The sequence below is a fragment of the Anser cygnoides genome, chromosome 2 (genome assembly GCF_040182565.1).
Source record: "Anser cygnoides isolate HZ-2024a breed goose chromosome 2, Taihu_goose_T2T_genome, whole genome shotgun sequence".
NCBI classification, from domain to species: domain Eukaryota; kingdom Metazoa; phylum Chordata; class Aves; order Anseriformes; family Anatidae; genus Anser; species Anser cygnoides.
In genome coordinates this window covers 30,370,291-30,397,142 of record NC_089874.1, presented here as the reverse complement: position 1 = coordinate 30,397,142, position 26,852 = coordinate 30,370,291, and the positions used below count along the sequence as shown (strand labels likewise).

At 37.5% G+C, this 26,852-nt stretch overlaps 1 protein-coding gene across 7 annotated transcripts in view; it reads left to right on the top strand.

Moving 5' to 3' along the window:
• Positions 1-25,662, top strand: part of ETV1 (ETS variant transcription factor 1) — a 67,749-nt gene extending 42,087 nt beyond the window's left edge. For 6 of the 7 annotated variants that reach the window (XM_048068375.2, XM_013183472.3, XM_013183473.3 and 3 more), the window contains 5 exons: positions 11,184-11,252; positions 13,623-13,691; positions 16,705-16,874; positions 20,496-20,597; positions 23,112-25,662. In XM_048068375.2, the coding sequence (XP_047924332.1) occupies positions 11,184-11,252; positions 13,623-13,691; positions 16,705-16,874; positions 20,496-20,597; positions 23,112-23,333 (632 nt within the window). In that variant the 3' untranslated portion in view covers positions 23,334-25,662. The remainder of the gene's footprint in view (positions 1-11,183; positions 11,253-13,622; positions 13,692-16,704; positions 16,875-20,495; positions 20,598-23,111) is intronic. The other variant, XM_013183474.3, reaches the window with a different exon arrangement.
• Positions 25,663-26,852: the final 1,190 nt, after the last annotated feature.

Here is a 26,852-nt window from a genome sequence, read left to right as displayed (position 1 = left end):
AGTGGAGTATTCTTTGGTATCTTTATTGTAAAGTGATTGTTTTAGAACTGATCTCTATCTTAGAACAGGGGAATTTGGAAAGTAGAGTTTCTCCTTTCTTACTCTTCGCAAGCAAATAACCAATCCTTTGATGAATTTGATTTAGGCATATACAAGGAGGGGACTAAGGAGGAAATATTTATCCAAGCTGAAGTATAAGACAACATGAAAATAGGTTCAAATTAAAAGGATGAAAGCTAGAACTAAACCTGTGCATTGATTAAGGTTCTGAGATATGTGGCTTTGGCAGTCGTGTATCTTTAGTCTTACAGAACAGCATGGGAGAGACTGTCTGCATAGTTAATGTGGCTATGGATAATAAATAGAGGACTGCAGCTTCAGGCACTGCCAGTCCCTTGCAACCTTCACAAGCACCGTTATTCATCCTGCTAAATTAAAGGGTGAAAAAAGGCCCTTTTGTAAGCATGCTTCATATTTGGCTAGGAAGTGGGATCTCCTTATTGCATGCTATTACTTTAAATCTGGGTTGGCTGCTAGCATTCATCTTTCATTGGAATATTCTTTATGGAAAAAAAAAAAAGCAGACACTTTTATTCTGAAAGGAAGATGTGCAAACTTGTGTCAATTCTGGAATGCTCTTTTTTTTTTTTTTTTTGTGCCAGCAAGAACAACATTTCACTTTATAGTAATGACATTTGAGCAAAATTGTTTCTTTTGTGATGAATAATTAGTTTTTTAAAATGTAATAGCTGTGTAACCAGTGGTCATGAAAAATTAATCTGTTGGTATCAGGAAGTACTTTTATTGGCCTCAGAATCACTGCATTTAAGTTGACACATCTGTACACTCCATAAATTGCAGTCAACAACTGTGGTCTGTTGATATTTTGTCTTGTTACCATCTGTTCTCTAGAAACCATCATTTTCCATCCTTCCTAGGAGTACATTAAATAACCCCTTAGGAAACATAATGTATTTGTCACTGAATCATTGATTTCATTTTTCACCTATGGATGTTCAGGGAAGGAGGAATGCTAGAGTGAAAAGTCTTTTTTGCATGCTACTTTACTGCAGCTCAGATAAGAATATAGAAACATATTTAAAAAGTTCATTGTAATGCACCAAGATGTTCCTTTGGGGATGTTTTTGAAAGAGCCTCATAAAAGTTCATTGCTTTTGTGCACTATACTTTTATACTTTGTGGGAAGCTGGTGAATGAAAAGCATTATTATGGAATGATTATAACTCTATTAAAACATGACATTAATTATGACATGGGAAATGGCAGATCAATTAGTTGTAATTGTAATTGCAGGTATGCAATTTCTACTGCAAAATGTTTGAGATAATGGAAAAAGAAAAATGTCAACAGAGTAGAAGCTCTTCCTTATCCATCTACACTTCTAGAAGTCACAATGCATCATATATGTCCAATCAGACTTTTTCTGCCACAAATTTTTTTTGGGCTGCTAGTCACAGATATATTTAGTACTTGATGGTTTATCTAGCAACTTAAAACACGAAGATGCAGCCAAGAACATATAGAACTTGGATATTTTATGTGGTTGATGAATATACCCTAGAAGCCTTCCCAATATATTTGTTTACAGGGTTAATAATGGAAATTCTTGTACAGTTAGTACTTCTACAATTCAATCCATGTGTTCGGTTATTTTAATGAAAAGGTCAACTTGAGGAGCTTTGAGCTTCCTCAATTCTAGGCTTTATTTTGAGGTAGGACCCTTGAAGGCTTGATGCTTCCTACTTCACTTAGTGTATTTGCAAATATACCAAGCTGATTTTAGCTATGCATGTAGATTAATAATAAAAATAGTTTTGCAATGACATCTTCCGTTTCGGTTTAAATCTCACATTTTGACTTGCCTGATTAAAATAGTTATTTTGTTTGTGAAGTTCTTTTGTGCCTATTTCTTTAACTGAGAACTTTGAAATCTATCACAAGGTAGTGTTAGAGATTAGTAGACGAATTGCTGCTTGCATATACTTATTACTGATTGCCAGGAATTCATTTGTTGAAATCGAGAAAAAATCAGTCTCTCCTGAGCAGATTAGAGGCATTGACATGGCTATTCTTGCATTTCAGTGTAGTCTCGTGAATAATAAATTTGAATGGACCTTAGAAAATTTGGATTCTATCCCCCCCAAAGTTTTCTTCTGAGTTACTAGTCACATCACTTGTGGAATGAACTTTTGAGACAGAATTATTATTAGCCCTTATGTCTTCCTTGCTGGGTTGCTCATCCCTCTAATTTCTGAGGCCTCACAACAATGTATACCTTTTGGCAGCACCCAAGATATGGTTGGAGGCAGAGACACATTGGATAGAAACCTGCTTATTTGGGGTACCCAGTTAGCACTGGGAAATTCTTAAAGAACACTGTGTATTAGATAAGTTCAAAATTTAGATCCTAGGGACTTCCTTTGTATTTAGAAGTGAGAAGGTACAGAAACACCAGATTAGGATCCCAGTCCAAGGACCACAAAAATAAGAAATACATAATGTGAAAAAATTTGGCCAAGATGACTTGACTACTTTTGCAAACTTCATTGGAGCTGGAATGGCCTTTGTTGAGCCCTAAAATTGGCCATTCCAATACTGATAAAGATATTCATCTTGAGGTCGTCTTTTCCTTTCTTGAAATGTTCTGCCTCATTAATGGCACAACTTCCAACATCTGTAACAACTGAAGCAGGGGCTCCACCTGCAAAGCTGTTCACTGCACCACTCTCCTTCCCCAAAACAGTTTTGACTTGTGCACTCAAGAGGCAAGAGTCCTGAGAAAAAAGGCTATATCATAATTCATTAGCAACAAAGCAATTGTATAAATGTTGCCCAGGAAGTTGTAATTATGACACTTACTAACCACCACCATTTCCACCTTTAGGTATAAGATGTTGTTACCATTCTACTATCCATGTTATAAATGTGTATTTACCTAATGACTGGAACAGAATAAAAAGCAAGAGTCCTTTCAAATACCTGATGTAGTGCTCTTTGAAAAGCAAATCAATGCAAATTAACAATGAAAAAGTTCCCTAGTAGCACATTCTTCCCTTGAGATCAGCTGACATCTCTTGAAATTTGGGAGTTGCAAGAACAACATTAGAGAATGTGTTTAATCAAAATTTCAAGGGAAAAAATAGACTTTAAATGTGTTTCTTGGAAGTATATTTATTTGCAGATTTCCTTCTCTTCCTTCCTTCCTTCCTTCCTTCCTTCCTTCCTTCCTTCCTTTTTCTTTCTTTTCTCTTTCTTTCTCTTTCTTTCTTTCTTTCTTTCTTTCTTTCTTTCTTTCTTTCTTTCTTTCTTTCTTTCTTTCTTTCTCTCTTTCTTTCTCTTTCTTTCTTTCTTTCTTTCTTTCTTTCTCTTTTTCTTTCTTTTTCTTTCTTTCTTTCTTTCTTTCTTTCTTTCTTTCTTTCTTTCTTTCTTCTTTCTTTCTTTCTTTCTCTTTCTTTTCTTTCTTTTTTTCTTTCTTTCTTTCTTTCTTTCTTTCTTTCTTTCTTTCTTTCTTTCTTTTCTTTCTTTTTTTTCTTTCTTTTTCTTTCTTTTTCTTTCTTTTTCTTTCTTTTTCTTTCTTTTCCTTCCTTCCTTCCTTCCTTCCTTCCTTCCTTCCTTCCTTCCTTCCTTCCTTCCTTCCTTCCTTCCTTCCTTCCTTTCCTTCCTTTCCTTCCTTTCCCTTCTTTCCCTTCTTTCTTTTTTTAAGAACAGCAGTTGGATATTCTATTGTACCTCTTGGAGGTACAGGTTAGACATTTGGAGATGCTAGTATGAAGGAAGAAAGGAAATCTTAGCTGGCAGTCAGAGTCAATGCAGGTTGGCTTTTTCCAGGATATTTTCTAGTGCCTTGACCAGTGCAGCATTTAAAATGACAACTTGTGGTACTTCTACTACTGTCTTTAATTATATTGGCTAATTTTTCTACAGTGCTTTGAAAATGTAAAGCACTGTGTGAGTGCTAAGTATTATTACTACAGTTATTCCCTTGGGAGATTATTTCACAGACTAATAGACTTCACAGTTAAGAAATATTTCTTGATAGTAAGCCTAAATTTTCCCTTTGATCAGTCTCATTTCACTGCTCATAGCTACACCTCTTTGGCTCATCCTAAACAATTCCTTGGTATTAACGTACCACCTCTAAATCTCTGCAGACAGTCTGCATGTGTACTCTTAGTTTATCTGTGTGAATTGTTGTTGAGATCCTGCTTCATAAATCCTCTAGCTGCTTAATCTTTTCCTCAAATTCTCTCTAGTTGTTTTTTTTTTTTTTTAATTTAAGTCAGGCTGCAAATATTTGCAGTATTTTCAGCATAATTTTATAAAATGTGAAAATGTGAAACAGAACTAACCTCATCCTTTTACAGGATGTGGTGCTTCAGTACGTGTATCTCGAAGTTGCATCTGCTTATGGCCTTAAAGAAATTCTTTTACACAGTGCAATTGTTCTGAATGAAAATCTGGCTGGGATAAACACAGGAGGGGATAAGGGCCAGGGGCTTGCTCTTGAGTTCAAGGTTTTCGAAGTCTCCCCTCCTCATTCTTCGTTTTGCAGTTTTCCTGAGTCTCGCTTCTGTGGTTTAAAATATTTCACTGTCTTGTTTCAGGAGCTTGTCTTTACTGTATTGTTTCAGTGAATGAGCATGGGTTTCGTTCAATTGTTAAGCTGCGCCGCACTTTGTACTTGCTCTTAAAACACATAAACACAAATCTACTGTTGGATGATAAAACAGTAGAAAATAATAGCATCCGAGGATGGGAATTTGAAAAACCTGGACTTAGGAAGATTGCTGTGGAAGGCAGAATTTGAACTTTTCTCTTGCTTCCTATCTAGCCAATTCCTTCTACTCACTAATTCTGTCTAAAAGAAATTTGTATTTAGAATAGAATTAATTTTGTAAAGTTATCCTTACAAACAAAGGGAAATCTGAACACCGAGTTAATATGAGCATATAGGCAGGAGGCCACACAACTATTTTTCCTTTCAGAGCAGACAATATGATCTGAAAAATTGTCCTGCAGTCCCTGTTTTTTTAAAGAAATGGATAAATATCCTCTAAATCTACAGTTACAGTAAGTGGCACTGGCTAATGATTTGATTTGAGGATTGAGAGCACAGTCTGGATTTACTCTTTGTGCATTAACGCAGGTCAAATGGACACAGGCTGCATTTTAAATCAGTAATGGAAGGCTGAAGCCTGCCTTAAACCAATCACATCAGCCTTACCCAAGACCGATTGATCCCGAGAGACCGAGCCCTGTGAGCACAGCTTTTATATGAATGGACTCTGTGCAGCCTGAAGTTTCATTCATAAAATGGATGCTGAAGGGGAAAAAAAAAAAAAAAGAAAAAAAAGAAACACACCAAACCCTGGAATGTCCATTTATATGAAGCTGAAGGGTGTAGTGTTCCCTCAGCTGCTGCTTTTGCCAGTTGCCTTAAAGTAATGATTAATGCTCCTTGGCCCTGCCTGCCTGTAATCTGACTCCATTTATGGCCTTGGTGTGTTTCTAATGTATAGTGAATGAGAAGGCTACATTCTCAAATCAGAAACATAAACAGGAACTGGTTGGTCTGAATTCCATTCAAATATGTCACTTCAGCCGTGCAGTGTTTGTCCAACTTCGATTTTACAGGCAGGGGATGGGGCGGGGGAGAAAAAGCAACACAGACAGTTTTTTGCTGTAAGATTACCAACAAAAGGAGAAAGGGAGAGAGAAAATACCGCTGTGTTTTGTTGAATTCGAAAGGAAGCGATGTTTAAAATACATTTTACAGTTACTGAGGTTAATAAAAGCAAATACATGATTTTAAAGTATGCTCAAAAGATCAGTTCCATGTGGAATTTCAATTCGGAGCCGAATGTATGAGCCTTTGTTTTCCTGTTCTGCTGTATAAAAAGTTACACATCGCCTAGACAGGCTGTTGACATCTGGTCTCAGAAAATGCATTAGATGTTGTCATAGATCTAAAAACCAAAGTTGTGGAAAGGAAGCTGTTTGCTTAAGGTTTTCTTTCTGTGTGTGTGTGATAATTGCACTTAGACGTGAGCTGTTGGGGCCTAATCTGGTAGATTTTTGTCAAGTAAAAAGCAAGAAGTTGAGCTTAAGAAATCGAAATGAGTTATCTTTTAGAAGGGAGGGTGTGTGTGTATTTATCAGTGCACATACTTGTAGATGTTATTATTTGTCTAATTGCTGGTATGAAGGTTAGTAGCAGGCAGAATGAAGAATAAAATCTTCCATTCTGAATGTTTTGAAACTGCATGATGATTTGGGAAAAGCAAGATTAATTTTTAGATGGATTTTTAGAGGAGACAGTGACTGTTTTTTACCTCTGTAACTTCAGTGCATCTACATATTTCATACTGACCCTGCTAATATGACATTAATGCTGACTTTTGCTTTGCCAGGATTTTAGCAGTTTGTAGCACTGTGTTGAACCATGTATTTTCTCAGGGGATGATGCTTTCAAAGGCAGTTGGACTAAAACCTGATCCACCAGCATTTAAGTTGTGAACGTGCACGAGCAATGCCTGTTTAGGAAAACTGTCATTAATTCTTGTATTTCTACCTGAATCTCTTTTAATGCAGAGGTGTAAGTTTTAATTTCAGTGTGTTCTGCAGGTTTACAAAACCATAGGTTCTGTATCAGATAAAATAATTAGGTTTGTTTCCCTGCGTAATGCAGATCATGCATTTTCTTTAGTGATGCCTGGTGCCACTCGTGATCTAGTGTGAAGAACTGCCTTTCCTACCTGAAAAACCCTGTCTGTTTTCCAGTGATCTTAGTATTGCTCTTGATCCCTGAGCTGGTCAGAGCTTCTCAGTGGCAGTAAATACTGCTTTCCACCATGAGGCTAAAAGTGTTTCAGTGGTGGATGAAGCGCTCCTTTGTAAACAGTTTGTCAGCGCTCTTGGAAATTCATGAACAGAATAGTTATTTGCAGTCTGATTGTGATGTTACCAAGTTTGAGGCTGAAAGTACGATGCATTTTAACTTAGTCATTTTATTTTAAAAAGACTACTTTTGTCAGGCTACCTTTGCCTCTACATCCGGTAAAAACCTCTCCCACTGCCCCAGCCATCTTTGTGCATACGAGGGCAGAGCTTGCACTGCACAAGAAGACGGGAGGAGGCAGCATGGGCAGGACTGGCATAGCAGCAGGGTCGGGCTGTCACATGCTGGCATCTGCCTGACAGCTGGGACTAGGGCCAGTCCCAGCCCCTGAGGGGCTTGTGTGTGCCCCCCTGCACCCAGTGGCACCAGTGATAGGGATTTCTTGCTGGATTTCTTGCCTGTGGGAAGAGAGGTGGCACAGCACACTTAAGTATATGTAGAAACACCAGTTCTGAGTCACTGAAATAGGAGCCAAAGCCTCTGTAATTCATTTTCAGACCAAGAGGACAACCGAGAAGGATATGGTGTAAGTTAAATTACAGGGTTGGCTGTATCCACTGCCAATGGAGTCCCTGAAAACTTTTGGGGAATTGTTCCTGTTGTTAGTATCACTGAGTTGGTAATAAAGTGTAAATCAGAGAACTGGGTGAGCAATAGTAACACGGTTCCAGTTTTAGTGCCATCACGTATTTGATGCCTGTCAGGAAGGAGACAAGTTTCACATGTGGGTTGAGGTGTTTGATGAATGTGAGCAACTCGTTCACAGGCTCAGCGTGTAAGGCAGCTGCTGGCCAGGACACCATGCTGCTCACCGAAGCTGCCATGTTGAGCTGGGGGCCAGGCTCGGTCTTTTCACCCACCCAGCTTAAGCCTGTGTGCACCTGCTGAGCCTTGGTCTTTGCCTCTCTGCACATGCACATGTGTAGTGCACATGCACGTGTCACACTTTGCACTCTTACATGCATGTGGGCCCTGCCCTGGGCCTCCACATGTTAAGATGCTGCTGATAAAGTGAACTGAAAAGTCATTCAGAGTTAGAGCATAATGTGACAGCTTGTGAGACAGTGAGGAAGGCTGCGTAGCGTCAGAGCCACAGGAGCAGCCGAAGAAGAAATCCTGATGTGGTTTCCCAGTTTCTACTGCATTCAAGAGCAGCAAGTCACTTCATCAGGTTTCTTGCAGAAGCTTTCTTTTCCCTGTGTCTTTCCCAGCGAGAGAGACGGGCTGGGAATTCTTTCTGTGCAGGCTGTGATTGTGGGTCTGAAACCTGGTCCTTACCTCTGCATAACAATTGGGAAAGGATTTGAAGATTCACTACCCACCTTGAGTTAGACAGGGCTGAGACGGCCTAACCCTTTACATTCCACTATGGTAATTAATATGAAATGCTTCCTTACTAAGAGACTACTCAAATGCTTTATTTGATAATGAAACCTAGAACCTGTGTTTGCTGAATTCAGCAGTAGGTTTTTCTAGTCCTGGGGAAGTCTATTTGGTCTTTTTCTGCATTTATATATTTTAAGACACAGCAGAGCATATTTCTAGTGGATTCTCTGTAACATTCCTAGATGAGAAGGTATTTCTGCAGTGTATAGATTACATGTAATTTTAAAATAACACCTAATGGAAAGAAATAGTTCCAGAGCTACATGATATAAGACCACATTCACTGTTTTAAGATGACTGCTATGTTGCTGTTAGCAAGAGGAGCAATGAAGGATGACCTCTAGGTATTCCGAATTAACAATAAAAATAATTTTTTTTGTCTCCATATTATTATTTTTTTATTTTTTTATTTTTAAACAACAAAAACTGGACTCTGCTGCTCTTGAGATGATGTAACTTCACAATGTGAACTACTTCATTAAGAGTCTGAAATAAGCTTATCGTGTGTCCTAAAGCCAGGCACATTTTTCTTCAAAGACTAAAAATTACTAAAAGGTGGTAGAGTAGGTCACCTCAAATGCTTGTACCCTGCCCTGGTGGTATTTTATGCCTAATTCTGTCTTATTTGTTGTCTTAAAACAATACTTTAAGGAGAAGAAAACATATAATTGCTCTGTAATTTCTGCACTAAAATGTTTTCTTTTGAAGTAGCTCCGCTTAGCTAGTAAAAATACTTCTGGGTCTTAGTCAGGCATTTAGTACAATTTAAAACTGCAATGCTAAATTTCATTGGTTGGACTTTTTATTAGATAAGGTAGAAATGAAAGCAGCAGGCAATTTAATTAGCAGTAATTTTTCTGGGCAAGTCATTACTTTGATGAACTTCAGAGCAATGTTTATGGCTCCTAATTAACCATGTTAGTCATTTGATTGAATAATCACTTTGGAAATGTTTCTACAATTTGATTAGAGTCTGACCCACTCTGATAGTCATAAATTAACTGATAGCACTTTAGGATAACAAGACTCTAGTTACTTTACGAGAAATAAACTCTTGCCTGCTGTATTTTTCGGTCCTCTGTGGACTGTTAAAGCACAAGCTAACCAAAAGATTAAGTAGTGTTGGTACAAACAATGCTTGCCTTAAAAAGACTCCAGATGTTAATTATAATTGACATTGGGAGCATAGGAGATGAAACCCCAAATTGGCTAAAAACACAGCTTCTTGGATTCATACATAGTTCTTTATTCTGTATACTCTGCTGTATCACTTTGCAAGAGTGGAGTTCATGAGTCAAAAAGGGTTTTGCTGCCAATACTAGTGAATTTTTACCTAAAATAGAAAATAGCATCTGTTTCAGTTCTGCAACTTCCTCTTTTTTTTTCTTTTTTTTCTTTTCTTTTTTTTTTTATATGTAGATTTTTCCATGCTCCTTAAAATTCAATCTACTTGGTAAGATGAGTGGTTCTTTGCAGGTGAACCACTACTTGTAGCCTTGACTTCTAGTCTACAGAGCTATACTTGACTTGTGTGATCACTGAGTTACCGAGTCCTGTGTCTGCTCAGAATAGTTGTCTGAGACATTAGAGATCCTCGAGGCCTGAGTAGGCAGGCACTAAACATGTAATCGAGAGAGGAGGTAATAAAGAGCTTGGCATGGATGTGCAGGAGAGACTGCGGACTGTTAGAGGAAACTTATTATTCCTGTCCTGTGTTTCACTTGTTTTGTGAAGTCGGTGTAAAACCTCATTTTCTTATCCAGCTAAATCTTTGATACTCATCACTAGTCAGTGAACAGCAAAATTTGGAATCACATTCTGAAAGAGTTGGTAGGCAGTGTTGGAAAAATAATGTCTGCTCTTTCGACCGCTGTTTGCATCTCTTAAAGAGTTACAAATTACTGGTGTCAGATTGTAGCTTAGGGTAGGAGTATATCCCAAGATTGAATACATGGTGTTAAGCAAGACTTTCAATATTCAAGAGGCGGTTTAAACAGTCTAGAAGGGCAAACGTATATGGTGTATTTTTGTTTGCAAGTCCCTGTGCACAGCATGTCACTATTGGAGACAGTGTAAGACACAGGAAAAAAAAAAAAGACAATTAAAGAATACCATTTTCATTAGTTCTGGTTTGTTTGTTTGTTTGTTTGTTTCCTCATTCTTCTTGCATATTTGAGTAGATGTGAGGAACTGCAAATATATTTGTGTATTACCTTAAATGTGCACAATTTTTTTTTTTTTTTTTTTTTTTTTTGCTTTTAAGGGGTTTCTTTTTTGGTTAAGGGTACACAAGCAGAGGGTGAAATTGGTGCAGCTGAATTCCTAGTTTAAATGCTTAGCATTTGCAGAAAATTTCTTTAATGTTTCAAGACCACAACCAGAGTCTAAAAACCAATAACCTACTGTAGATTCATCCTGACATTCCTTGTATTAATGATACTGTATTTGTAGAGTTTATAAGTGCCTACTATGATTGGCAGACTTTTCTGTGTAATTGATTAAAAACAGTGTGTTGAATTAGTTACAAAGATGGATATATGATCACAGGGTTTAAAATATTCATACTGTTTGTGTGGATTTTTCGGTCTGTGAATGATCTCAAATGTGTCGTGGGAGTCAACTTTTAGCAAGGTTGATTGCGATAAGGGTTTGAGTTCAAGTACCAATGTTGTGTGGGTTCTATGATCTTTATGGTTTTCTCTTTCGCCATGCCTTGTGCATGCTGCTCTGAAATGCTTACTGGGGGTTGTCAGGTTCCTTCCCCCTTGCTGTAACTTGCATCCTTCTTAGTGTTCTTCTGCCTGCAGCCTTTGTCACTGATAACCTGAACACTTCAATTCCAGACAGTCTTTTGACTAGCATTGTCTTCTCCTTTCAGAAGTGCCTAGCTGCCATTCCATTTACATGAGGCAAGAAGGCTTCCTGACTCACCCAAACAGAACAGAAGTTAAGTTTTCTATTATGTATCACTTTTGTATGAGAGAAATTGGGGGGAAAAAAAGCCTGGAGAGATTTGGGTTTCACTGGTTTGGTCCTGCTGCTGGGAAGACTCCGACATCTTTCCTTCTCTTCCCAGTCTTGAGTTTCTGCTGAGCTGGTCTTTTGTAGTTTCTTCTAGTGACACAGGTTGGTTAGGATAGAAGCGACCTTGTTATGAATTTATTCATTCTGCTTTTCAGTGCCTCCAGCTGTTGAAAGGAAGTGACGCTAACAAATTTGTCCATATTACCCATTCTATTTAAATGATATTTTCCAGGCTACTAGTGTGACAGGCTTGGTTAACAGTTAAGTAATCCATTTTACACTTTAAAAAGTTTTCATTTTTTTTTCTCAAAGTTTTGGTGCTTTTTAGACCATTGAATATATACAAAAGCTGTTAATGACTTCAGTAAGGAACAGCTAAGATCACTGTCAAAATTAATAATTCTAAGTAACAGCACTTTATACATATTAAAAAGGCCAGCAGAACTAAGCAAAAATGGCCACTGAAACATAGCTTATGCCATTCATTCTCCTCCTTTAATGCATCCTTTTTGTCAATATGTGATTTTTTTGTTGTTTAGGATTTGTTTGTTTTTCCTCCAAGGGACTAATTTCACAAACCTGAGGAAAATTGTTTATGAGATAGATGGGAATTCAAACACATGTATGAGTGAAAGTCCTGTTGTAAGGCTTCATTCATTAGTAAAAAGACACAACACAACTGGAAAGATAACAAAACTAGCTAAAAGCCCATGTGCTTCTGGAGTGGAATAAAGGCAGAAAAATAGAAATAAAAGTTAGTATATTACAAGGAGGATGAAAAAGCAGGTAGAAATTTGTAACAGCCTTGGTATATGAAATTCTATGATGTATATAAGCTTGATAAGAGAGGTGAAAGACATCAGGGAAAAATCCACAAACTACAGGGTGAGGGTTAACAGATTTGAGTTTTAATCACGGCATAGATAGGGGAGAAACAGCCTTAGCCATGTTATGTACTCGTAAGTTCTTGGAGGTGGTAAATTTGTTATGAATGACGTAGAAAAAGCAGCCTTGTTCGGTAAATATTTGTTTTCTGTATTTGGAAATCAGTCAACATGATTTTATGGAATAAAGGTCATGTCAAAGAAATCTGATTTCATTCTTTGTTGAGATTAAAAGTTTGATTGATAAAGATACTTGTCTCTTGTATCATGTAGTTGGCCATTTATAAGGCATTCAATTTGCAACTGTGTTACATTCTGATTAAGAAGTTAGCACTAAGCAGTATCAATAAGGTACACATTAAATACATTAAGACCTGGCTTACTGACAGATCTAAAAGTAGCTGTCACTGGGCAATCATCACAGAATGGATTTGTTTCTATTACAGTTCTGTATAGCTCTGTAGGAATTGATATCATGAGTGTTGCTATTCAACATTTTCAGTAAAGATACAGAAAAATGTTAATTGATAACTGTGTGGCACAGTGGTAAATAACAGGCAGGACAGGGCAGTCACACAAAGCAGTTTCAATTGCGTGGTAATCTGGGCATGTTAAAGAAAATGTTTTTTTAATACGCTGAATGCAGACCAGGCCTATGGAATTGGGAAACAGTATATTGGAAAAAATGATGTTGAGATGGGCCTCCTCCTCCTCAGCTTCGCGATGGGAAATCAGCCCAGCCAAACATTGCAGCTGTACGGCAAAAAGCCCTTCTACAATATTTGCACAGTCAAAGAGAGAATCGGGGGGAGGCAGGAGAGGAGGGCTTGTTTTGTCTCTCCAAGTTGCATTAGCAAGGCTGATCCTGGCATCCAATACAGTTCTGTTTAACTAAAACATCAAAATAATACTGCAAAATAGGAGTGTGCACAGAAGAGGGTCCTAAAAAGAGTGCAAGGTTGCAGAGAGTGTCTTTTAATGACAAAATTTAAATTTCAAATGATCTTAATTGAAAGAAACATCCACTGAGTGACTTATGTAGGTATGGGGAGAAAATACAGAGTAGAACTTCTTTAGTATAGCAGGCAGAAGACACAGGAACTAATCGTTAAAATATGAAGCCATGCTAATTCAAATAGGAAATGAAGCAAACATTTTGGAATAAATCGTAAAGAAAAATGAGTACTTTTTCATTTTTGCAGGTGGCGATTAGTAGTCTTTTGGGAATGCACACATTAATTAAACACCCCTATACTGAGGCCAAAATGTTGTGATTGGGTCGTGTGTAAAGGATGTGGGATATTAATCTAATTCCTGTATGACTTACTGTTCCCTCTGGCATTAAGCCTATGATCTCGTCTTTCTCCATGCATCTTTTAAATAAACACCTCTTTATCTTTAACTTACAGGTTGTATGTATGAAAAGGGACCTAGGCAGTTTTATGATGACACTTGCGTTGTTCCAGAGAAGTTTGACGGTATGTATGACACATCTCTCACTCTTTTCTTGTGTGGCGAGATAAAAAAGAAAGAGATGAGAGACTTTTCTCTGTTGGTGATCAAAAAAGGTTGGTAACGTTCCAATTTAGGATTCCTTAACACACCATTTGCAGAGCGCCCAACCAAAGCTGACCTTTGTCTCTTGAAACCAAAGTCTCCTTTACAATAGGATGTCGTTTGACTTTTGCCAGTGAAGGGTTCTATATCCAAAGTTGGGGCAGAGGAGCTCAGTTCCTGTACTGTTGAGAAGGAATAGGAGGATTTCCATTGCACTGATGATCACATACTGCTTGTTGTTAGAGATTTAATGAAAGCTTCTCTTATAATTAACAAAACAGAGGAGATGGCAGCAGCTTTGGTTTTAGTGAGGATTAAGCCCCTTGTCACATTGTCTGTGAAGATATGAATAGGGGGGTGTGAGTCCATAGGACATTTCTGTATTGGTGTATTTGTGCTACATTAGGCATTGTGCTAGTGGTTTATTTTTCAGAAGGGTTCTGGGGTCAAGTAAAATAAATGGCCTGAATTATCCTCAGTTACTCTGATGTAAAATCAGTTTCCTGGTGTAACTCAGTTGATTTCAGATTTATTTCATTACAGACAAAGTAGATGGACTCAGTATTTCTTGCCGGTGACTCTGTTAGTCTGCAACTTGGGAAGTAATTTGGAGATCAATTACTTAAATTTGCTGGAGTGGCTTCTTGAGTTAGTGTATGTATGTCCAGCTTTATTTATTTTTAGGCAGGAAGGATTAGATACCTTCTGATAAACTTGTGAATAGCTAAAGGAAAGCTGGAGAACTTATGGTGCTTTTTTTTTTCCTCCTGCTTTATGTTGTTTGTTTTCCCCTGAGAATCACTTAGATGGATTGCAAAACTATTGTGTGTCTAGCAGCATTTGTTGTGTTTACTGAAGAAGGGGAGACTCTGAAATGAAATTAACCTGAAGAATTGTACATTCCTCAAACTGAGGTGTCATGTGCATTTCAGGGTTGGTAAGGAATAGTAAGAAATAAATAGAGGATTTTAAATAATACTAGCTTTCACCTAACTCTAAAGGTTGCTCAGTCCAGTATTGCATTGTCACAGGATTGACATATTCACTGAAAGGGTAATTTATTGAAAATCTACTTTATACCTTGGCTTTGGATTCTTTCTTTTCTTTTTTTTCTTTTCTTTTTTTTTTTGTGGTGGTGGTGGTTTGTTTGTTTTTCTCAAGCGCACTGTGTCAGGTTCCCCCTTCCAAAAAACATTGTGGGCCTCATCCATTTATCCATTTTCAGTATCAGTGGCAAAATCATTTTTATATTTATCAGCATGGGATCAGACCCTGTTCTACAAGAAGTTAAAAATATTCAGGATGAGTACTTGTTCATGTCATTCTTGAAAAGCCTTTTTGTTTGTTTGGGTTTTGTCCAGGGAAGGGAATGAAAATGGGAAAGAAATACAAGTAAAGTTAAAAAAAAAAAAAAAAGTTTGGAAATATTTGTGTTCTTGCAAAGCAGGCAGTCTGCTACTAGCTGCTGTGAGTGACCGTTGAGACAACACCTTGTACTCTAGAAGACTGATGTCATGATACAAATATGTGTGTTTATACTTGTAGCATGATGACTTTTGAGGAAAAAATAGCAGATGTGTCATTATGTTTTGGCCAGTAAAGCTAAAATGGGATAAGCCCAGGAGTAGCTTTGTTGTTTCAGAAGTAGATTCTCAGCTGCTTCATTTGAAATCAAAGATCGAAATAGGCAAAGAACCTGATCCTCTGTAATACTGCACTTGCTATTTGCACATTGCTCAGCTATCATTAAAAGAAAAATCCTGTCCTTTAGAAAGAAGGCCTTTCAGGACTGGAACTTGAACCTCACATAAACCCAAAAGCCTTGTGCTGATTTATTTGTTTTCCACAGCTATTGACTCAATTTTCTTTCCTGATTACAAAAGGAAATGCTCCATTTTTAATACTATTATTCTTACTTTCACTACTTGGAGCTGTTCTGTAATGGCCATCAGAGCATCCTAATGCTGTGGTTGAATGTAACGTCCTGGCTTTCTGTATTAAACAGGTCATTCTGCTTATTAGCAAGGATTGCAGTTCTGGTACTCGAAATGAGGAGTTTTACCAGTTTATCAAGGATTACTGTCATTATTCAAAGAAAAAAAAATAAATCTCTGCTTCAGCATCAGACCTTTCAGCTGTTTTTGTTTGCATGAGTTGTTTAGTATGAATGTGATTTAAAAACAACAGAGACACGGTATGGATGAAGCAGGACGGTTTTTCATTGGCAATTTGTGGAACAGCAGAATATTATTGCTGGTTTTTAATAACTTCCTCTGGATTTGAAATTTTAGAAAAAATTACTTACTGCTTTTCAGGGGGAATACTAATCTAATATGTAGATACAAGTAAAAGTAATGTGTGCTATATGCAAGTCCAATATGCCACAGAGGAACTCGCATATCTGCAGGATTTGCATACCTATACGTAAAGCACATGCTGTTTAAATCCAAGTCAAATACTTTGTCAAATTTTCCTTCAGAGAATTTGCATGCAAAAGAAGTTCCACTCAATAGGGCTTTGCAGCTTTATGAAGCATACATTACATTTCCAAACAGAGGCTTTTTCGAAGTACAGTACACAAACGCAGTTCTTCAGACATCAGAGTTGCTTACAAAAATAGTTCATGCTCTTTCAAATAGAGGATATTACAAAATGGTTTGCAAGCAAGATTTGCATGTATCAGAAGTGAATGGGGGTAGGCTTAGGGAGACTTCATAAGTGTGACTGAATTTAGGTACATGTTCATATATGAATATGTTATTGTAAGAGCGTTTACAGTTAATAGCAGGAGGGGGACTATTGCATTTATAGCCAGCTGGGTAGTAAGAATTCTTTAATTTTATTAACCCTAATGCTTGCTTTGCCAGCTTATCACACAAACTGAGTGACGATACTTGTTGTGCATTGGTCAGCTAACACTGTTATTCTGTGCAGGTGACGTCAAACAGGAGCCAGGAATGTACCGTGAGGGGCCCACGTATCAACGGCGAGGCTCACTTCAGCTATGGCAGTTCTTGGTAGCACTTCTTGATGACCCATCAAACTCTCACTTCATAGCATGGACTGGTCGAGGCATGGAATTCAAGCTGATCGAGCCTGAGGAGGTGAGATAGATAAACAGCAAGTCTCAATGGCCACTGCCCCGTCCTGCAAATTTAACAGTGCTCCTTCAGAGCTAGGCTGTATTTTCCTTCAATATTTAATTTCACAGAACTTTAGAAGGATAATAAAGAGAACTGGTGGGGAAGTGTTGGGACACAGGTATGCTTGAGCATAGACTCGATTTCCTAGTCCCATGAAATAATAATAATATTGCAAGTACCAGAGTTTCATAATACTCAGCACTAATTGTGGGGCCCAGATTTTACAGAACCATTTTCCAGGAAGAATCGTTCCAAATTCCTTTAAAAACTTGTCCCTGCGTAGTCTTTTAGTGCCAAATATTCTTTAGTGTAAAGGTGTGGGCAGTTGGAACTCTATCTGTAGAATGAAAGACCCCATCTGAAACAACTGACAAAGGAGTTTAAGAATGCTACGCAGTAAAATCCCATTGAAATTATAAATAAAAACTCTTTCTTTAGAGCCTTATTTAGAGCCTTCTTGCTTATCTGTATCATTAGGTTGCTGAGTGCATGTTTAGATCCTAGTCTTGCAAACACTCTTGCACATGCACAGCTCCCCTGAACCATGAAGGACTCATGGGGTAGATAAAATTACTTGTATTCATGAACATTTGCTGAACCATGACTTAGTTCACTTGTGTGATAAACAGAAATAAATTGAACATTTTATTACATGAACTATTTTGACTAGCTAACATTAAATAATCTATCCTGTGTTCTAAACAGCAGTGGAAACTGTTAGAAGATCTGGTGTGTGTGAATTTTATTGTAATGCTGATGTGGATGATTTGATGAGTACTGTCAAAAAGCAATATCATTCTAGTTTACTTGTTTGCCCCTTGGAAGGGTTTGAGTATTAGAGGAGACCACAGTAAATTTTCATTCAGGATCCCCTCTGAGTCAGAAGCTTCGGGGGTGTAAGGCAGCTTCTGTGTTCCACCAGCTATTTCTGCAATCCATCTGCTGCCATAAGCGATACGAAAGCTTTCTTGCATTTAAGTTACATGATGTGCCAACAGCCCTAAGGGTAGCTGAGGATGGAGATGGTACTGATGTCCCTTTTCTTCCTGACATGGTCTGGCTGAGGGACAGGCTGCTGCAGGGACCCATGAGCCGGCTCTGCTCTGTCCGAACATCCCCCATGCTAGTAGTCACCGTGGCAGATCCTGGCATTGTGCATCTGAGGATTTGATCACAGAACATCTGATTCTTTCCCCTGGCCAATCTTGGCATTTTTTTGACTTCTAAGTTTTGTCCTGTCTTTAAGGTATGTCCAACATTTTTCAAGATCAAAGAGATTTATTGAACAATGGTTCCCAGCATATGTTGCAAAAACTTTATAGATTTTATTAGGTAAGGAAAGGAAAATAACAAAATAAAGCCCTAAGAGTTACACATTGCATAAGTCCTTGAAGAATTAGATACTCACATTTAAGTTAGCCAGATCATCTGCTTGTCTGACTGCACAGCAGTTGCTTTGTGGTTTTGAGCAGCGCTGCATCTAAGATCTGGAGGAGGCAGATAACTTGAAACTTGCTCCTCTGTGCTCGCTGTGAATGCAAAGAAGGCTAAGTTGTTTTCATGTGAATGTCATGGATCTGACAAAAGCTGTCGATTAGAATAAGAATAGCCTGTGGGAAGTTGCACACTTCTGTTGGTTGCCAAGTGTAAATCGAAGGCAAGTCAAAGAGCTTGTTGGTTCAGCTGTGTAAGTGAGGATGTTAGTGGCATGATCTTTCTATCCCATCCCTTTCTGGAGGTTTATGTCCCGGTAGGAAGGCTGTTAACAGAAACAAGTATGTAACAGCTTCTCAGGCACCACAGCTCATTCAGAAAGCAGGTGACTGTGAACTGTGGAGGTTAAGAATTGGCATAGGTCCATTTCCATTGCCTTATCACCGGCACAGTAACCTTCAACAGAAAAGTGGCGCGGAAGCCTTGAACCCTGAATCTCTTCCCCAGAGCAAGATTTGATATATGTTGTAGTTGAAGGACAAGAAGACTTTCTTACCAAGACTAATTCTGGACTTGCTTGCCTATTCATTTATGTCAAGATACCACACAATATAGCATATCCTCAATGATTATTTTGTTATAGAAAACTTTGCTGTGTACTTATTTATTATGCAAACCTGATACAGTAGTGATTTTTAGGACTTTGTTTAATGCAGGAAAAAAACTTGGCAGGAGTGAAGAAAGAGAGATGTAGGCATGTGTTGCAAAGATGAATAGGCGAATCAAGGTTACATATCTAAGCCAAATCCACAGCTGGAATAAATTGACATGATTTGGAGGTATGTTTTGATACAGCTATAACATAGCTAAAGTTAGCAGAGCCATGATAATTTACATAAGCCTGAAAAGCTGCACCATTGAAAGGAAATAATTATATAAAAAGAAATTTTAAAAATTATTGTCCAGATGGAGATCAAAGTCATGGCTTTTGCTGTTGCTATTTAGTCCCCTTCAATTCTCAGTGCTGCATGTCATCTATGGTTTGCATCAAATGACTCCAGACACCTGTGGGAAAGTTTTGTAGAGCTGTCTGCTGAGAAGCTGCTTGGCTTCTCTCTCCTTTTCCCAGAGCTGTATGCATATGCACCTCACAAACAGTTTTATAAAATGTGCTCTAAAGAGTTCATCAACTCTTATTTTTCATCATAATTTTTTTTTTTTTCCCTCCAGTGACATGATAGTCATTTGTACAGCCAGTAAATGAAATGTCACAAACAGCCGATTGTAATTTTGGGTGGGGAATAAGCAGTTAAGCTCTTTAAACAAAAACTCTCTTTCTCCAGAACTACCTTTGACAATAAAACAGGAAGCATAGAGGCAAGTAGAAATCATACAAGCAGAAGGCATATTGTTCTCTGAAATGGCTTCACAAGTTAATTGTGGCTTCCTTTTTAATATTACTTTTTAAAGAGAAATACAACTGCAATCATGCAGTTTCTATCCTGTTCTTCATACTGCCATATAGTTCCTCCAAGTGATTAGCCTTCCTCTTCTGATAATTTATTTTCTTTGCTGAAATTGTATTTAGGACTCAGTTTTGACTGCTATCTCGTAACGATCTCAGCATTGCCATCATTCCAAGTTATGGTCTGTATTAGTTCATGAACTAAGCCTGTATGTATGTGTGTTTAATAGAATTTGGTAGTGTTAAGACAGGAAGGAAAACTCAAGAACAATTATCCATATTTTCAAACTAAGAGAAGTTTTCATCCTTTTTTAAAGTTTTCTGATAAAGCTTGATAAATATTATTTGTCTATAATCTCTTTATGACTTGAGTTTTTCATGGCTTTCTTTAAAAAGGCAAAACAACCCTCCCCCCCCCCCCAACAAAACAAAACAAACAACAAAAAAAAAAACTGTCACATTTGCAAATGAGTAAGTCTATTTCAAGTTTAATGGATGAGTGGTGAGTCCAATTAAGAATCATGTTAGTACATGGGAAATTCAGGTCATGGCAACATTTTCTCTTTTATATATGCATTCTACCTGCAGGGTTCCCCTGCTCCATCCCCAAATAAAATATCTGATGATAAGATCTGCTTGTTAAATGCATTTAACAAATCAATGCTAATCCATTTATGTGGCAGGTGGCACGTCGCTGGGGGATTCAGAAAAATAGGCCAGCTATGAACTATGATAAACTTAGCCGATCACTTCGCTATTATTATGAAAAAGGAATCATGCAAAAGGTGAGCAGCTAATTCTGTATTAAATTTCACTGGAATGTTGCATGTTAATCTGTAAGTCAGTTTACAAAGAGTACTTGTAACTGCATTGCTTAGATAGGTTTTTCATCTATTTAGACAAACAATAAGCTCAATTTTTCACCTACCAGGTCAAGTATATGCATCAAGTTTTTTTTTTCTATGTAAAAAATGTCTGTGGTTTCAATTCACACAATGCACATCATGATTACAGGAAAAGAGGTAACATTCAAAAATATCCAAAAGAGCTTCCTGGCACCTGGGAAAGGCAAACAGCAGCATACAATATGAATAATATTTTGCAGATCTGAATTAGCTGCCCAGTGCTTGGCTACTTTGGTAACTGCAAGATAAGGGAGAAAAATGATACCTATTAAAATACCAAATACTTTAATATTTTACCGATTATGTTGTAATAATACCTTTTTTAAGTGGAATTTAATATTTTATAAAAAGCTGAATTATGGGAAATATTTAACAATAATTTATGTATATCAGTCTGGTCTTGCTGACTGTATTCAACCTCTTTTTTTCCTGTGGCTTGCTGTTTACATGTATGTTTTTAAATCTTGCTATGTAGTGCTATGTAGATTGACTGAGAAGTCACTGGCAGAAACCTTCTGCATCAACGAAATTTGTAGATATGATCAAAGATCATAAGAAATGCCTTGTATTATATAACTTGTTCCATAGCTTTGCACGTTAGTATTGTTGTCTGTGTTGACTAACATGTTTAAACCTGCTATTTCCCAATTCCATGAATGAAAACAATGCCCTCTGCTCAAGTTGTTGGGTAACTTTTCCAGTAGGGTTTGTGAAGTCTGGGTTTGGAGTTGCCTGCTCCAGATTCTGTAGCTGTGACTCTGGGGTCATTGTAGTGCTTGCCTGTTTCACTCTCCGGGTGTCAGCTTGGTCAGCCTGGGCTAGTACTGGCTTATGGTACACAGTGCCTTATCCCCTTCTGTGTATCACTTACCTCTGCATTTAGTCTTTGTAAAGTGGACAGGAAAAAAGGTACAGTCGGGGAGAAGCAGAAATGCTTGGTTTTGCTCGGCAGTGCTGCAGCCAGAGGCATGCCTTGCTACAGGTTATAGCTCGGCTCTGTGGGCACTTGCATGGCCACAGTTCAAAGGCAGCACAGAGGCAAGAGTAAGTGGCAAACAGAGGGAAACAAGTTGAATAGATGGGAACAGGAATATAATATGTACATATGCATTTAATATGGAAAGTTCTTCTGACAGCTAGCTTGCTAACTCTTTGCTACTGTTTTTTTTTGTTGTTTTTTTTTTTTTTAATCTACATGAGTGTGTTTAACACACATTTTAAAAGCTAATTTGAATGTTTGTTTTTCTGGCAGAGCAATGTTTGAATTTTTTGCTGGGATCATCCTAGCTGACCACTTACTATATACTAAAAAACTAATGGAGATTATAGATTTGAAGTAGGCTTCTTTACTTAAAAAATTGTATGCACAATTTTCCCCTTTTAAGTTAAGTTAAGCAATGGTAATAAGCTATGCAAATGTCCAACTTCCAAATGCAGACTTCAGTCTGTCAAACATGCTGACATTAATTTGATGAAAAGAAAATCGACTACAAATATAGCCCCTACCAAGACATAACATTATTTGTAAATAGGTAAGCTGAAACTTTAAGGAGGTGCTTCAGACTATCTTACATCTTTAAGAACAGGGTTAAGTTTGCAGCACTTTTGCCACCTTCATTCGCTTTCAATCCCATACTAGCTCTAGTTGCAGGAATTAGACAGTATGATCTTTATTTTCAAATAATTTTAATAAATGATGAGCATGCAACGTTTCTTTGCCATAATTCTTTAGGGTGATTGAGAAGACATGACTGACCAGCATTTTGTTTTGTTTTTAGATGAAGCACATCCATTTAATGGTATTTCTGAATAAAGGAAAACTTTAGGATTGTTGGACAAATTGCCCCTCCATAAGCAAATCCAAATGTCCCAGGCTTTGCATGAGCAATTGCTAAGTACATATTAGCCTACATATTTGCTTACGCTGTCCCTGCACAATCAGCATGCACTATAACTAAGTGCTTTTATACTTAAGTATGAATCAATTTATGTAAAGTGAAATTCAGATCTCTATCTTGCAATGTGATTCTTTTTTCCACTTCACACACTGTGTTGGACTTAATCATTTTATTTTGCCACTGTAGTGACAATTTGTTTACATTTTCCAATATGAACAGTTCCATTTGTGGTTAAGTATAGGAAACAACCGCAAACGAAATTTGAAAGTAGAAGAGCTAGTTCATCTTCCAACAGGATATCATGTGTCTCAAAATCAAGACAGATCTGCACAGACTGCTTCTGCAGATCCCTGGTTTTGCTAGATCATTGCCTTATCCATTCTTCTGTGTCATTATTAAGTAAAAAGGTGCATTCTTCAAGAAGTCTGTTGAACTTGGAGTTGCAAAACCACAAAGCCTTACACTGCACTTTTTTTCTTACTTCTGTTATCCTAAGGTTGCTGGAGAAAGATACGTCTACAAGTTCGTTTGCGACCCTGAAGCGCTTTTCTCCATGGCCTTTCCAGACAACCAGCGCCCCTTACTGAAGACTGACATGGAGCGCCACATCAATGAGGAGGACACTGTGCCTCTGTCCCACTTTGATGAGAGCATGGTCTACATGCAGGACGGTGGCTGCTGCAACACCCACCCCTATAATGAAGGCTACGTCTATTAACAACAGTGACAGTGAAGGGGATATTTTCCCCCTCCTTTAGGCTTCTCCTCTTTCACAAGACCCAGAGGAAAGCTGAAACGACTTCAGTTTGTTTTTTAAATAGTACACTAAAAGGGGCTTTTCCTGTTGCATTACTCCTATGGTCTGCCATGGACAGCGCACTTTATTTGAAAGGGGAGGGTTGGAACCTAAACGTTATTCTGTGTAACAGGAGGAAAAGGGTGGGTTTGCTTTTTACTTAAGTTTGGGAAGGGAACATACAGGTTTTAAGTACAAAAAAAGCTATATCATGTCTGTTTTGTTTCATATCAGCATAAGATATTGTACATTTTCTCTGGGTAACCGTAGTACAGTTAATTCTCATTGTGCAAAATAACCACTTGCTGATGATATCAGCACAGCATGCCTCGGGCATTTGTTTCTTGCCATTCTTAATTGTCTTTCTACAGTTATGAAAGAGAAGCAAAGCATATACCACAGCATTTAATTTAGAAGCTTGAAGTGGCGGACCTTGCACCTTGCCTCTAAAAACAAGTATCTTCAGAGTTTTGCCTTTTTTTTTTTTTTTTGGTAGGGCTTCAAAAAATCCCATTTAATGGCAGATTGGCCATAAGAACAGTGACCAAACAGCAAAATCCGTGACTGCAGACCACAAGCTGCATGCTGTAACTGGTGCCACATTGCTATTCATATATGGCCCGTGCTATGGTTTAGACCTTTCAAGATCCATTTGAGGGTAGTAATTACATGTGGTAGGCTTTCTGATGATCATGTCAGCATTAAATACAGGATCATGATCAGGAGGGAGAAAACATTTTGTATCCTTCCATTTCCTTTGGTACATAAATAAGTTATTTAATCAATAGGAATTAACTGTACTAAGTCACATATCTAATTATGCTGTTTAGACACAGCAAGCACTCCTTGAGAAAAATATCCAATACACTAAATAGGTACTTTAGTAATTTTTAGACACGGTACCCATTAATATGCATTTAAACCTTTTACTGCTGTGTTATGTTGATAACATATATAAATACTAGATAATGCTAATGCTTCTGCTGCTGTCTTTTTCTGTAATATTCTCTTTGATGCTGAATTTACTATGACCATTTATAAGCAATGCTGTAACTACAGGTAGCATTTCAGGACAAAATAGATGACTTGAACCATTTATTGCTTAGAAAATAGCTTACGCCATAGCTGTGCTATAAGCAGCTTTTATGCGCATCCACAAATGACTAGTAAGCTTCAGCTTGCTGAGGAAAGCTCTGCAGAGCCTTTTGTAATTTTTGGTGGAAAAGAGACTTAGACGAACTGTCAAAGAATACCATGAAGTCGCTGTATGATGTTGTAGTGCTGGCACTGATGTTACCAATCAACTTGTTTTGGGCACTAAATGTAAATGTGATCTGATATGCTCGGAAGACAATTTAAATTTTGAGTTCTTTTTTTTCCCCCATTGTTTTTTTTTTTTTTGAGAGGGGTAATCTGAATACAAGCCACACGCAATATTCTGTATGTAAAATGAAAAAAAAGAAAGCAAAAAAGCAAAAGTTTTAAATATGTATGAGCACCTTTTCTGAAATATAATATTTACTAGTCTGAAGGGAGTTAGAGAGGGTAAGATGTGGATTTCTTTCTTTCTTTGCCCAGTGAAATTTAAATAAGTGTTATATGGATTGCCTCATTTTCCTATATTCATGAGAAGTGGGAGGAAAATGAATGCATAACCATAAAACAAGAATAATTTTCATCACAATGGATGGATTTCAAAGACAATCCTAGGTGGTGGGTTAATTTTCCATCCTGTGTCAATTAAGACATGAGTTAAGCTATGAATATTTTAACATGCAATTAATCAAAAGTACAGAAGTAGTGATCACTAGAAACCACGGGTGCATAAAAAACATTTGGGCAGGTATTTAATTTACTCAGATACATAAGACAACATATTTTATGGGAGTGTGTGTATGCCTTAATATGTCACCTAATTCTGTCATCTGTAAGTCTCAATGGCACTTAAATTTGCAGTGATCAACCCAGAATCACAAGTCTCAAACTGCATAATTACCAAGAAGGAAAGGGAAAAGGTTAAATAAGATTGTTTAAAACAACAACAACCAACGTAGTTTCCATTGAAATAAGGTTCAAATGAAACATGCTTTGATGAAAAGTCCTTGGATTGATTTTTATTTTTTAATGTCATCATTGAGCGCCTCCTGCCTGTGGCAGGATGTGGGTATGGGAAAGGGGTTGGACAAAAAAAGGAAAAAGAAAAAAAAAAAAGGAAAAAAAATGCATAAAATGTGTAATATTTAAGAAGAAATATATATATATATATCTGTATACGGTAGTGACTCACTGAACAAAACAAGCAATCAGACCAACATTACCATGATCTCTCAGCAGAAGATATAAAAGTCTTTCACTGAACTGATTAACCCTTTTTAAAATGTACCTAAGAGGTTTATTTAAAATCTGTTTTTATTCCACTTTTTTTTTTTGTTTGTTTGGTTGGGGTTTTTTTGTTTGTTTGTTTGTTTGTTTGGGGTTTTCAGGTAGAATAATAAATCTGGCAGCTGATTTCTGCAAGATTGTTGTGTATTGGATTCCTAACCATTTAGACTGGATTGGCCATTGAAGTAAGGTTCTTCTTTTGGAAGAAGAGATGACAATTGTCTGTTCCTAGAAAAGTGCCTAGAAAAGCATCCCACAAAATGTAAGCCCTCACCCCTCACCCCCCCCCCCAAAAAAAAAAAAAAAAAGAAGAGAGAAAGGTGATGAGTACATACAATTCACTAGTAGGTATATTATAGCTATATGTTATAGCTGGTATTTAGGTTGTCAAAGCATTGTATTTGACTAACAAAAGGGAGGAGGGTGGACTATGTAAATTTAGAGAAGGATTGATTCCAACTAGAAACACATACACATTTTCACAGAGCATTTTAATGCCCTACTGAATTTGATTGTGTGTGTTTGGGGTTAAGGGGAGGGGTGCCTTTGGTTGTTTTTTTTTTGTTTGTTTGTTTGTTTTCAAGCTGTACCTGCAGAAGGAAGAAAGACAGGCTTCACATCTCTTTTAGGAGCAACTGTTCTGGAGTTAGATTGTGCATGCTTGCTTGTGTGCATTTACTGCCCATAGTTGTGAGCAGCATGAAGTAGTGCTACTGTGAAGCACATCTAGGAGGCATCACTGCAAGACCCATGCGCGGAGGGATGGCTGAAGTGCTTGGAAATTTTTTTCTCCACTGTGACAGTTCAGTTGCACCAGAAACTGAAGAAGTACAAATAGATAAGGACTTGGCAGAGAAACTTCAATCCATTTAAGAGAGTTAAGATTACAGTTTTAGGTATGGCAATGCACAAATTTTGGTTTAGGAATATGGCTTTCCATAAGCCTTTACTCTCCAAGGTCACCAGTGTAACTTTGCTGTACATCAACTACAGTGCAAATGTTAACATCATATTTTCTAAAAGCATGAAGTTCATACACTTTTCAGACCAAATCTGTCT